Below are 11,948 nucleotides of genomic sequence, written 5' to 3'. Positions count from 1 at the left end.
ATCGTGACTCTGTTTGCTGTGTGACGCCGCATCTCTGTTTGCGCTTCGATTTGAACGTGGGCCGAATGAAAATGCCTGTAAAAAGACTACGATCTCAAATAGTCGCTCTTTTATCTGCTAACAATGGAAGTCAGGTTTGAGTTCATTGGGTAGCCCACATTGCTAAGGCAGTGCCCTGTTGAAGCAAGTAATATTGTATTGAAACATGTCAGTTAAGTGCACTTGAATTGGTGTGTCGACTAGTCTATGTGTTTTGTTTGGTTAGGATGAAAGTTGAAAGGGTCGAAAATTGAACATGTTATCATGTTAAGTGGTTTGTAATAACAATAGAAAAAAAACTTTTTTACTCGAGTATGATACAGCCTTTGCGTTACTATACATTTAACATTACTCAACCAAAAACAGTTTTTAGGTTTATCTTATTGTATAATCTGGTCGATCTTTGTGTTGGGTTTCAACATATATTTCACCTTTTGATTGAAGAACATGAGATAAATTAGGTGACCTGGCCGGGAGTTATTCGTCATGTTCAGTTATAGTGAACGCCCTCCTTGTAGCAGAGAGTTTATCAGATGACAGGTATGTCAATATTAACCCAGGCGAGAAAAGGTGAACACACAAACAGAGGAGAAATTCAAACAACAAGCCACAGGTAGCCGAAAAGAGCCTATGTTGAATATTGCTGGTCCGGTGTCCATGGCATATGGCGGTCAGTATTTAGTCAATACAGTGAAATCAGAGCGATAATAAAATTAATATTTGACTGATTGTGAGTGTACACATAAGAGATTTCATCATTGAAACGAGATAATCAGTGACGAAACGTTGTATAAATGGCGGACAATAAAAACATCTGCTTCACCTCAATCTGTGACGTAACAATCCACACATTTTGATGTACACAGAGCAAGAACCAAAATGAGACTAAAAATGTCGTTTCTACGACGACGCTCGTAAAATCGAACAAGCCTAAGCTCTTCTAGGAAGGCTGGATCAAGACTCATGAATTATTGGCCAAGGTCCTTTTTTGCAGAATAATGTGTTAGATGTTGATACCAGGTTGGCAATACGTAAAGTCATTGTTATCGCACAGCAGACGAGATGCAGTCCCTTATAAAGGTGATTGTTAAAAAGTAATATTGGATAAATGAAAATAATAAAATATTTAGATACATTCACTCTCGTAGCTTAAGCAATAAAAGTGTCAGAAAGAAACTGGAACATTAAGCCGACTATAGATCTTAAATTTTTTGTTTACTTTCGACTTTTATATTCAGTTAACACTTTTGTTTCTTTAGACGCAAAACTTAAAACAAAATGTCAAAACCGCATCTGTGGCGATCTTTGACGTTGCGAAAAAACATTAGGTATGTGTTTGTGATCTTCATGGTTGTGATGCTAGTAGGCAAAAGTTGTTCTCAGACACTGCACAGAAACAAACGGGATAAGAGCAAGGAACGCTGGTGTACGGAGGACAGAAAAATATGCAAAAGGAATTCGACATGTAATCGCGCCTACAATTACGTCAAGGAACAATGTTGGGTAGGTTCACCAGCTGACAAAACATACAAAATAATATGACACTGTAAAAACTTGTCATGATATGTCTTAGATATAACAACAAAAAATATTTCAGTTTAAGGTACGTTTGATGGCCGGATCCGGCCCGCGACGGGATTTTGAGCGGCCCGCAGACACTTTCTGGTCTTACATGATAATGTGGCCCACGGCCACAGTCTGCCGCAGTCCCACACTACTTGCTTACTACGTCAAATTATAGTTGTAACAGACAGTAACGCTCCCCAATAGCAAAAAACTTTCCCGCCTTTGTTACCATTGCACCATACATCTATTGTTACGACATAACCGCCAACTTTGTGTGTGGCCTGCTTTCACGGCTTCCTTTGTTTCCACACGTGTAGCCTAGTTAGTGTTTCAGCAGTATCTAAGTCTGTGGTGTATGCATTCAATTTGCTGTGGTAAATAATTTTATGTTATATCAGTTAGATTGTTTGGACTGTATTGTAATTGTGACGTTCTTGATTGTATTTGGTTTAGGACGTTTAAGTGGTCAAAAATCCGCTTTAAATCACTGGATAAATACGCGATTAATGTATCGATTCGGGTATCCGGCCCGCCAAGTACTTCATTTTCCCATATCAGGCCCGCCTACTGGAGAAGTTGCCCGCCCCTGGCTTAAAGCGTCGGAAAAAATACATTTACACGTTTTTTGACATCCATACGTCAACATTTGGGGTCGTAAAACGTTTAGTTAACCATTGACCAAGAAGTGAGTTCTCCTTTGCACGCAGGAGTTACTACCTCATCGTGCTGGGTCGTAAAGGTTATCATATCCAGTACATTGGTTGTGCTGAAATGTAACCATACAAAGTGTTTCACCTGGTACATGTTTGTGTTTAAAGTTAATGCATGAAGTACACCAAAGAGTGCAAGTTGCTGACATTCTCGTGTCACGTCCATTTGATTTGCTTGTTTCCGTTGTCTGTTTGGCAGAGAAAATATGATACATTTCATTCATGTTTAGCCTACTCTTCCTTTGAGCAAACGTTCGGGTAACGGCTGTTCTTTCGATTTTAACAGATAATAACTTTAAAAACCGTTTATTTTTGCAAGTAAAAAAACCTTTGAACAACCAAACATCAGTTAATTGTTCAGTAAATCATCTGTTTCGCTGACTTTGTGAGTATTCGGCGACTGAGTACACCAACGTGGTTTGCTTGAACGACATAAAATATCGAAACCCTATAGTTAAATTTTCGGTCGCAGAAAGGTGTTTTACTCAAAATATACTTTTTAGACAAGGACTGATAGTCGGTGTGGTGCCCTCCCAGAAAAACTGATGACGTGTTTACATTACATCGATGTATTGAGATCCTCCGCGTTTACCAGTGAGCCAACACAATGCAGCTGTTACATGTCCGGAAGTGTAAAAAGAAAGGTACACAAAGCAATGTTTTGCTAATCGAAAAATGTTTCCTTTAATACTAATTGAAGTCGTCTCCACTTGCTCCTCGCTCTTTCGACATGTTTAAGCTAACAAGGTGAAAGTATTACAGTGTAATACCATTTTACACGGAACAGTTCCATTTTTAAATCTTAATTCGTATTGAATACTTTGGTAGGGGTACACAAACAAAGTCCAGCAAATCTTGGGCAAAAACAAAGACTGGGTCTGTTTTGGTAAAACTTACCGCCTTTTAATTTTAATGCAACTACATATTAAATCTCGATTTTTTTACAGAAACTTGAAAGATGTTCTGAGATCCATAACCTCGTGTTTGCTAACCCTTGCTATGGTGAGTACCCTATAACACTGATAAGCTTCCGAAAACATAACCTTCATACAACTTTTTACCTATTTGCGTGACAATGCCTTGCAGACAATGCTGTTGCAGCCCGTGAAGAAGCCATAAAAATTGCCTCCATGACAGTGCGCAACTACGTTGCCAATGAGGTTGATGACGTAACCGAAACAAATTATGTCACACAAAGTATTTTTCAGGGTAAAAACGGCACATGTGTTTTACCAATCGAATGTTAATTGTTGTGACACAATTACAATTGGTATGAATGTTCACAAATGATCTGCAAAAAGATTACCTTTACGCTTTTTGCTGTGATTATTCAACGACAATGGGTTGATTGTTGTTTGGTGCAGAAATGAAACAAGCAAAAACATTACTGCACAACCCTAATTTGATGATCTGTTTTTGCTAAATACACAATAATTAACCACAAATTGTCGAAAAAAACGCAGCAGAATTGTGGGTTGGTTGATTCCCAGCTTCTCACACAGTACTGCTGCATTGAAGTGTGGAAACCGACTATTTCTGGTGTATGAAATGTAATTGCAATTCCTGCATATAATTTGCATGTAATCTTTTTGTGCATGTAGCCTAATTGCATGTGGCAAATGTAAAGGAACTTCAAAAAAGTTTCTAATTTGTATTCTGCTCAGTCGAATCGACTTCTCGCATTTATTTCACGTTTAAAAAGTTTCCTAATTTTGGGAAAGCTGGGGCTTGTGTCCAGTGGTTGTCAACTTTCTTGCATTACAAAGAAAAAAGAGGCTACGGGCAGTGGTTTACTTACTGCTGGGATTTGGCCAGTGTCTTTTTATGCTGTTTGTTAGAGCAGGGGTCGGCAACCTTTTTTGCACTGCGGACCGTTTTTGAAACTAACATTCTATCGCGGACCGGTCTTCAAAAAAACTACAAATATTGAGCAATAAAAACTCTGAAATCAGTTTATCATCCCTGGGATACATGGGCAAATAGTTTATAGCATTTAACCTAAAAAATTATACGGCCCGGTAACGAACTCCTCGTGGACCGGTACCGGGCCGCGGACCGGCGGTTGACGACCACTGTATTAGAGTACACTCGTGACCACGCGAAAAAAACCTCGCGGCCTTGTTAGGGGGTAATGACAATGATTGGGAAGCGCTGCGTTGGAAAATATACTTGTGGTCAATGTGAGATAAAAAGGCATTTAGTTTCATTCCCTTTCTCACCCACTATTAAAAAATATGTTTACCGGATTTTTTTGTTATAATACTACACTGAGTAGCGTATGCTAGTTTTGATCTTGTCAGTACTGATCTGGGTAATGCAACCGCTTTTTTAAAGTCTACATCTAAAGATCAAAAACTTTTACTCCTTGTACGGCAGTTGGATCAGGGTTAAAACCACTAGGATTTCGCAGGCGAAAATACAAGCTATCAAAAATCCAGTATCAAGTTTACATTCCTAACATAATTTCTCCCTTTACAAACAGAAACTGCTGTCTTACTGCAAAACAACATAGAAAGCAACAAGCCAACGCCAACGCCTACCACAACACCGATACATCACGCAGCAAGGGACAAACAACGTGATGCTGTCAAGAAATCTCCATCAGAGCGTGATTACGTGGAACTTGACAACATGTTTGCAGAAGTCAATGAAAAACGACCTTTGAAAAAAACAAGCTTAATGGAAGTCATTAACGGGAAACTGGACGAAGAACTACCATCGGACAGCAGTTTAAAAACCGAACCGGCCACAACGGTCACACAAACAACAGGTTTGACATTTGCTTAAAAATGCTGACAACAATTTTAACTTTGGTTGTATAATAAAATATATTTGCAATGTAAAGTAATAACTCGACCAAGTCCACCAGCAAGATAACAAAGTGCTCATAGATCAAGGCGACAATTTAAATTTTGCTGGAACAACGTTATTCGGCAGTTACGATTTATATGCTGTGTTACTTTTTGTAGAGATGAAAACACTGCCAACAGAACAACCAACAACCCAACATACTGTGCTGTTGAAAGTAATGGAACCTGAAAAAGAATCGGAAATTTCTACAAGTCCATCCTCTCTGAGTAGGGCTCTTATACAATGTTAAATGTTTGGTTATTTCTAAAAATTCTAAACAATACATTCATTTTCCAGTTATCATCCTTGCTGTTATTGGCGGATTGATGGTAATAGTTTTCTCTGTGGTTGTGGGATACGTTTACTATTACAGGTAAGTTCAAGTACTGATGTGGTAAAGTCGAGATATTTCATTGCCCCGTAGCGACATCTTGTGGTTAGTTTTAGCTGATTTGATGCATTTTGAAAACAAGTTAAAAATACTGAACTTAAAAAGTGTAACTACCATTTTAAAATTTGTCAAACATATATTATCAAGGTACATACTATATTTTAGGGTAAATGAGTTTGAGTTAAGTGACATATAACTATCTACATTTATTGCGGCTACACCTTAATAATGTTATTTTTGGAACATTTTTTAATTACGTACAGTGAGCCTGAAATTCCTAAAATGTTAAACTTTTTACAGACATCAAAGCTGCAGATACAGTTCACAACAATATAAAGCGGGAAAATCTGTAAAAAAGCCAAGTTTCATTGTTCGATCGCTCCACGACAATAAATACAATTGCCGAAAGGCGAAACTTCATGTGTAATGTTAAATTGTAGATTGTAGGCCTACACCTTGATTTGCACCAAACTTATTTCGATTACATACTCATATGCTTCCATCTTACTGATAGGGATTCGGCAAATCAAACACACTTCAACGTTCTTAACTTGTGTTTCAAGTTTATTGATTTATTTTGTTTTTTGTTTGGTACGGCCTTTAAAGTTAAAACATTAACTTAGTAACTTAGTTAATTGAACATTATGTCTTCACATTTTTGCATTGCTTAGAAAATTCATATTTCTTGTTATTGTCAAATTCATGGCAATTTAAAGTGTTTTAACGCTTGTAACATTTTTCTATCGTACTTTTTGTTCTGAGCTGTATTTGTTTTCTCTTTATTGCAATACTATTTTGTCTTCCTCGTTCTTATTTAAGCATAAACAAAATAAACCCTTGTATATATTTGAAACTTAGTTTTCAAACAAGTGAGCTGCCATTAACACCAAATCATGGAAAGGGCTTTTCCGAAAGACACGTCTGTCTGGTTTTTTAAAGTAATCCAGTTAAATTAACTCGTAAGTTATTAACGTTTGTAAGAAATCGCTGTTGACAGTCTCAAATTAATTTTCAACAAAACGTGGCAGTTGGGCTATATCACCGATTATTTGGATTCGGTCTTAATCTTTCACAATTGGATTCAGATCAGTGGTTTTCAAACTTTTTAAGTAGGCTATGCAGCGGATTAACAAAGTATTTTTTTATTTAGCGACACACTTTGCAGGCCATCATAGAAAAATGGCGAAAATGAGTTCGTTGGCAACTTTACTTTAAACCGTGGGGTTGCTTTTACATAGCAGAGTATTTGCACTTTTAACATGGCGAATATTGCGCGGCAGATTTGGAAATCTCTGCTGCGCACTAGTGTTGCGCGGCACACCGTTTGAGAACCAATGATTTTGATACACGGACGACTGTAATTTGTGCTGAAAAATCTAAACATAACTTGCAAATTTCATTTTTCCATTTGGTAAGCCTAGCCTGCAGAAAAGGCGCAACAGCTAGCATAAAAAACAAGTTTATTGTATAAATTGCACATATTTAAAAAGGCAAACTCATTGTAAGGTGAAGCATATATAGCTTCAGAACAAAAATTTAACAGTAAGTAACTATTTTCAATTTACTGTACACATAGAGTATATTTCATGGCCTAGTTGGCAAGACCATACACAGTTCATAGCAAGCAATTAACAAACGGCATTCAGAGGTTCAAATATGAATATACCCAACATGCACTTTGATCTGAAATTGATACAAAGGCAGCAAATACAAGTACAAATGTGTATTGTTGTGATGTTCTTGGTCATATTACAGAACTGAACATGAGCCCCAACATCGAAAACGCAATAAGGATTTCTGTCATCATGGTACTTTTGTTCCATTTCCATGATGCACACACCGTGGCCAGTTTAGGCCTCCACATGCAGCAGACATTATAAAGTAAAAAATAAGCTGAAAAATAAATATTACTTAATGAGATAAGGTGGTGTTATATTGGGGCTAGCTAAGTATGAAGCCTTTCCAAACTGTTTGCCAGTTAAAAATAATATTCCATGAATTTTAGGAACCAAAACTATAAAACATAGTTACATATTTAAAACAGTCTGTTTTTTGCTTGTTTGTTTAAATATTTAAAGCAAACAAGTTAATGCTTGTTGTGCCACAATTTCTTATTGGGTCAACCACACACAATAGAAATCGGGAGTTTTCACGAAGCCACAGAATAACATCTGCTAACCTCATAAAGTACAGATGAAATTGCCTGAAATGTGTAATCCACTTTCAAAACGTATGTAACTTTTGAAAGTGTTTACAATTAGGGATTTTAGGGTTGGGAAAAGAGTTTGTAAATACAACAACATTATAACTAAATCTCAAATACTGTTTTGTACTAAACACTGCATGTCACTGTGTATGTGCGAATTGACAAAGCCTAATGGACTGGTAAACCTTATCATCTGAGCTTTGGAAAGATAAACTTTAGATAGCTGACTATCATGTGTGTGAATTTGACAAAGTAAAAAACTGCAAAAAACTTACGATTCCAAGGAGTGACAAGAGTATGATCCATTTCACCTTTTTCCACCACATTTTGCGTGCTAGGGTTGTGCTTTGTTTTTTAAATGTCACTGCCTGTCAAGGTAAGCAATAAAATTGAAAATACAAACAGATGATATTAAATTAAAAATGCACTGAATGCATCATACAACTAGAAGGGTGGCTTAGCACATATTGCCCTTGCATATACACTATAACCTATTTTAAAACATTGATATATTTCCTATGCTTATTTTATATTGGGTCCCATACCATCCACTATCTTTTATAACCTTAGTTGTTTCTGCAAGCAGAAGCTCATGGGTCCCCACACATGCAAAGTTGTAGATAATGCATTTCAAGAGATAACCATGTGAAAGTTTGGTGTTGTAAGGTAAACGCAGTGATCGGCACTGGGCTTAAATAATAATACTATGTAAAAACATAACATTTGAGTATGTTTAATAAACTTTGCAAAATTTCATATAATTAGAATGTTTTTTAAAAGTTCATTTATTTCAGGGGGCTAGTTGAGTAAATGTTGGGGCTAAAGGTAAAACACATCAACTGAAACCTACAAATAGCATAGTCCACATACTACCCCAAATTTTATCCAATCCCGATACTGTTTAAAAAACTGACCCATTGTAGGGGACTAGTGGGGTAACTAATGGGGTCAGACACTCAAACTAAAAAAATATGAAATCTCAATGACTCAATCAATAGTACTGCAAAATTTCAGCCCAATCCGCCAATGTTTAAAATTTCGACCACTAGAGGTGTTTTGAGCGACAACCGTTAATGTTTCAGATGCCATAGGGCTGTTAACAACCCCCTAACTAACGTTCACCAAGCAATCCACAAAGTCATAAAAGAGTAACATACAACTGCTTGCCCTTGTAACACTATTGAGCAACAGAAATCTTTCGTTTGTGGTGCCCAGTAACATACAAATACGTTTTACACTTTAGGGGCTTGTGGGGTAAATGATGGGGCTACATGGTTGAACACACCAATCGACATCTATAAATGGCATACTCTACAAGCTATCCAAATTTCAGCCAATTCTGACACTGTTTAAAAACTCACCCATTTTAGGGGGCTAGCGGGGTAAATACTGGGGTTATCAACAAAAACGAAGTGGGAAGCACATCTACATAACTACATCTACCATCTGGGTAAATTTCATCCAAATCCATCAAGGATTTGATAGAAAAACGAGTCTGACAAACTTCGGGGGAAAATACCCATTTTAGGGGGCTAGCGGGGTAAATACTGGGGTTATCAACAAAAACAAAGTGGGATGCACATCTACATAACTACATCTACCATCTGTGTAAATTTCAGCCAAATCCATCAAACATTTGATGGAAAAACGAGTCGGACAAACTTTGGGGGAAAAATACCCATTTTAGGGGGCTAGCGGGGTAAATACTGGGGTTATCAACAAAAACAAAGTGGGATGCACATCTACATAACTACATCTACCATCTGTGTAAATTTCATGCAAATCCATCAAGGATTTGATGGAAAAACGAGTCGGACAAACTTTGGGGAGACGAAAAAAAAAGAAAAAAACAACAAACAATTTGAGTAAAATCAATATGTGTCCCCTTCAGGGAAGGGGACCCATAATAACATTATATTAAATGTGACTTCACATTCTACACTGTGAGTGTTCATCTGGTTCTGGAAGAGCAACTGAGAGAAAGCATTCCTGTCACCTTATATAAGTGTCATAGTAACTTATTTTGGCTGGGGAGTGGTATATCAGCACTTCTGTTAACAATGTTCATTGTTTACAAAAATTGGCCAATTGGTTATGCAGTTTACGATTTTTCTACATTACTTACAGACTCCGAAAGGTCTTCTGTTTTATCGACAAGTAAATTAAGATTTTCACCTCGGGTTGCAATGCTGTCTGTAAAAACACTATTTGTAAAGGAATAAATCTTTCATCAAAATGGTATACAGCACCAATTTACCAATGTTTTGCACCATGATTCCCTTTAACTCATCAAGTTGGTCTTGTACTTGGCCTACTTTGTTAAGTTCTTCAGGTTCGTCTTTACTGTAGTGCCTCATTTGTATCATTAACTGTCTAAAATTGTTATGATTAGTTTTAATATGCGAAAAGCTCAAAACGGCTTGTAGGCAGTGGTGGGATTCAGCCAGTTCGCACCGGTTCTATAGAAACGTCTCACAAAATTTTATGAGATCAGTGAACCAGTTAGCATTATTGGTTACTGTCAATATACTTTTTGCATCTTATCTGATACACCAATTTTGAAAAACTGGCTGAAAAATATGACTTTTGTGATAGAACCGAAAATTTGAATCCCACCACTGGTTTTATCTAAACGATTTTAAGACATTTTACCATGTTTTTGCAAACTCATTATGTTTTGTTTTTATCTAAGATCAATATTTTACAGATGTTAAACAATGTTACCCTGAAAATTCTGTGTCCATAGCATATGGCAGGGCAGTGTGAACATTGTTTCCATATGTTGACTTAAATCTTTTTTTGATGTCAGACAAATATCTGAAAGCTCTGGACCTTTCAAAATCATCCTCAGTAATTGCCATGTAAACAATTCTATCCTCACACACATAATGAAAGAGAAAGCTGAAATCAATGAGCACTTATCAACAATATGTGATGTCGACTCAAACGCATAGGAAAACTATATAGTTAAGCTATCATTGCCAAAAGCCTTGGCTAAGAGCCCTATGTTTTATCCAAACAAAATTAATTATCAAGCAATATTTTTGTTGACAAACTAACTTTACAAAGCAGTATCATTTACAGTTAATTCATAAAGAGGTCTTCATCAATGAACTTTTTGCAGGGATATCAAAATGCCTTCTTGATCTATTTGAGCATTGGTTCCCAACCCGCAGTACAGGGCATCTGGATCAGTATTTTATTCATTCCGATTGAATGTACTAAATCGTAATTTATTTTTGAACAATGTAGAAGCTAAATTTTGCTAAAACATGATTTATGCAATATAAAGTGAGTCTGATGCAGTTACATATTGTGCATTAGTGTGCTGAGCTCTTCATTGTACTGCATTTTTAGATTCAGAATGTAACTGTTGTCAGATCAAAAATACTATTTTTTAGCATGTATGGTATGCTGTGACAATGTGTAACCTTAAAGTGGTATGCACCCACAGTCCACAGAAAGGTTGGGAATTACTGTGTTTTATGTACTATTTAGCTGGAAAATTTGTTTTATGTACTATTTAGCTGGAAAAAATGTTTGTATTACTCTACAATAGAAAATAATCACACAAAGGTTCGTTATAATTGGAATACTAAAGGTGATCAAAAGGCATAAAGATTTGGCAACGGAGATTAAACGATTCCGAATCTAATGTTCCAGGAATCCAGGATAGACTAGAACACTAATTTTATTGGTAAATGCTTACTTTCCATGTGAGTATGTAAGTTTTGCGTCATCTGACGGGATTTTTGCAAGAATTTGTTCAGCAACTTCTTGGAAGTTTCCAGCGCATGAAGCGTATTTGGCCAACACAGTTTGGCCGCGAGCTATAACAGAATAAAGAATCGCCATGCCTAAAGGCCGAAGTTCGAACATTAAGTGCCACTTTCTACCTGTAAGAAACAAAGTTGAAAACAAACATTCTGTACAGGTCAAGCGTACCTAGGATTGTATCTCACTATCTCACTAAGTCAGTGGTCTTTAACCTTTTTTATAGGCGACCCCAATTTAAGGGAAAATGAAATCAGAATTTACATGCGACCCCATTTTTTTCAACACTGAGAAAAATGTTTTAAGTAATGCTGAACGGAAAGAACTATTACACAAACTGTACATAATTACCAACAAATATGGCAATACAAAAGTATTACGAAAAAAGTTTTTAAGGCGTTTCATTAAAGAC

The 11,948-nt window shown here is 36.6% G+C and overlaps 2 protein-coding genes across 3 annotated transcripts; one reads left to right on the top strand and one right to left on the bottom strand.

The window, feature by feature from the left end:
• Positions 1 to 1,302: 1,302 nt before the first annotated feature.
• Positions 1,303 to 6,402, top strand: LOC145239649 (uncharacterized). Of its 2 annotated transcripts, XM_080103017.1 has the most exons (8): positions 1,303 to 1,542; positions 2,819 to 2,959; positions 3,263 to 3,317; positions 3,402 to 3,524; positions 4,798 to 5,085; positions 5,285 to 5,392; positions 5,463 to 5,538; positions 5,857 to 6,402. In XM_080103017.1, exons 1-8 carry the CDS (start codon positions 1,318 to 1,320, stop codon positions 5,981 to 5,983), a joined length of 1,143 nt encoding a protein of 380 aa, XP_079959143.1. In that variant the 5' UTR covers positions 1,303 to 1,317; the 3' UTR covers positions 5,984 to 6,402. The 2 variants fall into 2 exon arrangements, with proteins under 2 accessions (XP_079959143.1, XP_079959144.1); XM_080103018.1 differs by lacking the exon at positions 3,402 to 3,524.
• A 597-nt stretch (positions 6,403 to 6,999) lies between these two features.
• Positions 7,000 to 11,734, bottom strand: LOC145238865 (vesicle-associated membrane protein 7-like). Its single transcript, XM_080102139.1, has 6 exons — positions 11,472 to 11,734; positions 10,487 to 10,663; positions 10,020 to 10,135; positions 9,888 to 9,955; positions 8,038 to 8,130; positions 7,000 to 7,449 (listed from the first exon to the last, which is right to left on the bottom strand). Exons 1-6 carry the CDS (start codon positions 11,639 to 11,641, stop codon positions 7,360 to 7,362), a joined length of 714 nt encoding a protein of 237 aa, XP_079958265.1. The 5' UTR covers positions 11,642 to 11,734; the 3' UTR covers positions 7,000 to 7,359.
• Positions 11,735 to 11,948: the final 214 nt, after the last annotated feature.

The sequence above is a fragment of the Phallusia mammillata genome, chromosome 7, assembly GCF_965637545.1.
Source record: "Phallusia mammillata chromosome 7, kaPhaMamm4.hap1.1, whole genome shotgun sequence".
NCBI classification, from domain to species: domain Eukaryota; kingdom Metazoa; phylum Chordata; class Ascidiacea; order Phlebobranchia; family Ascidiidae; genus Phallusia; species Phallusia mammillata.
Note: the sequence above shows the minus strand (reverse complement) of the source record. Positions and strands in the feature narration are given on the sequence as shown.

What these genes read in the sequence shown, in the direction of transcription:
- LOC145239649 (XM_080103017.1), top strand. Translation starts at nt 1,318, where the DNA reads ATGTCAAAACCGCATCTGTGGCGATCTTTGACGTTGCGAAAAAACATT. An exon ending in CCGGAAGTGTAAAAAGAAAG is followed by an intron (nt 2,960 to 3,262) that starts GTACACAAAGCA and finishes ATTTTTTTACAG; the next exon opens with AAACTTGAAAGATGTTCTGA. An exon ending in GGATACGTTTACTATTACAG is followed by an intron (nt 5,539 to 5,856) that starts GTAAGTTCAAGT and finishes AACTTTTTACAG; the next exon opens with ACATCAAAGCTGCAGATACA.
- LOC145238865 (XM_080102139.1), bottom strand. Translation starts at nt 11,641, where the DNA reads ATGTTCGAACTTCGGCCTTTAGGCATGGCGATTCTTTATTCTGTTATA. An exon ending in ATGGACACAGAATTTTCAGG is followed by an intron (nt 10,136 to 10,486) that starts GTAACATTGTTT and finishes TAACAATTTTAG; the next exon opens with ACAGTTAATGATACAAATGA. An exon ending in TCTTGTCACTCCTTGGAATC is followed by an intron (nt 7,450 to 8,037) that starts GTAAGTTTTTTG and finishes TTTATTTTTCAG; the next exon opens with CTTATTTTTTACTTTATAAT.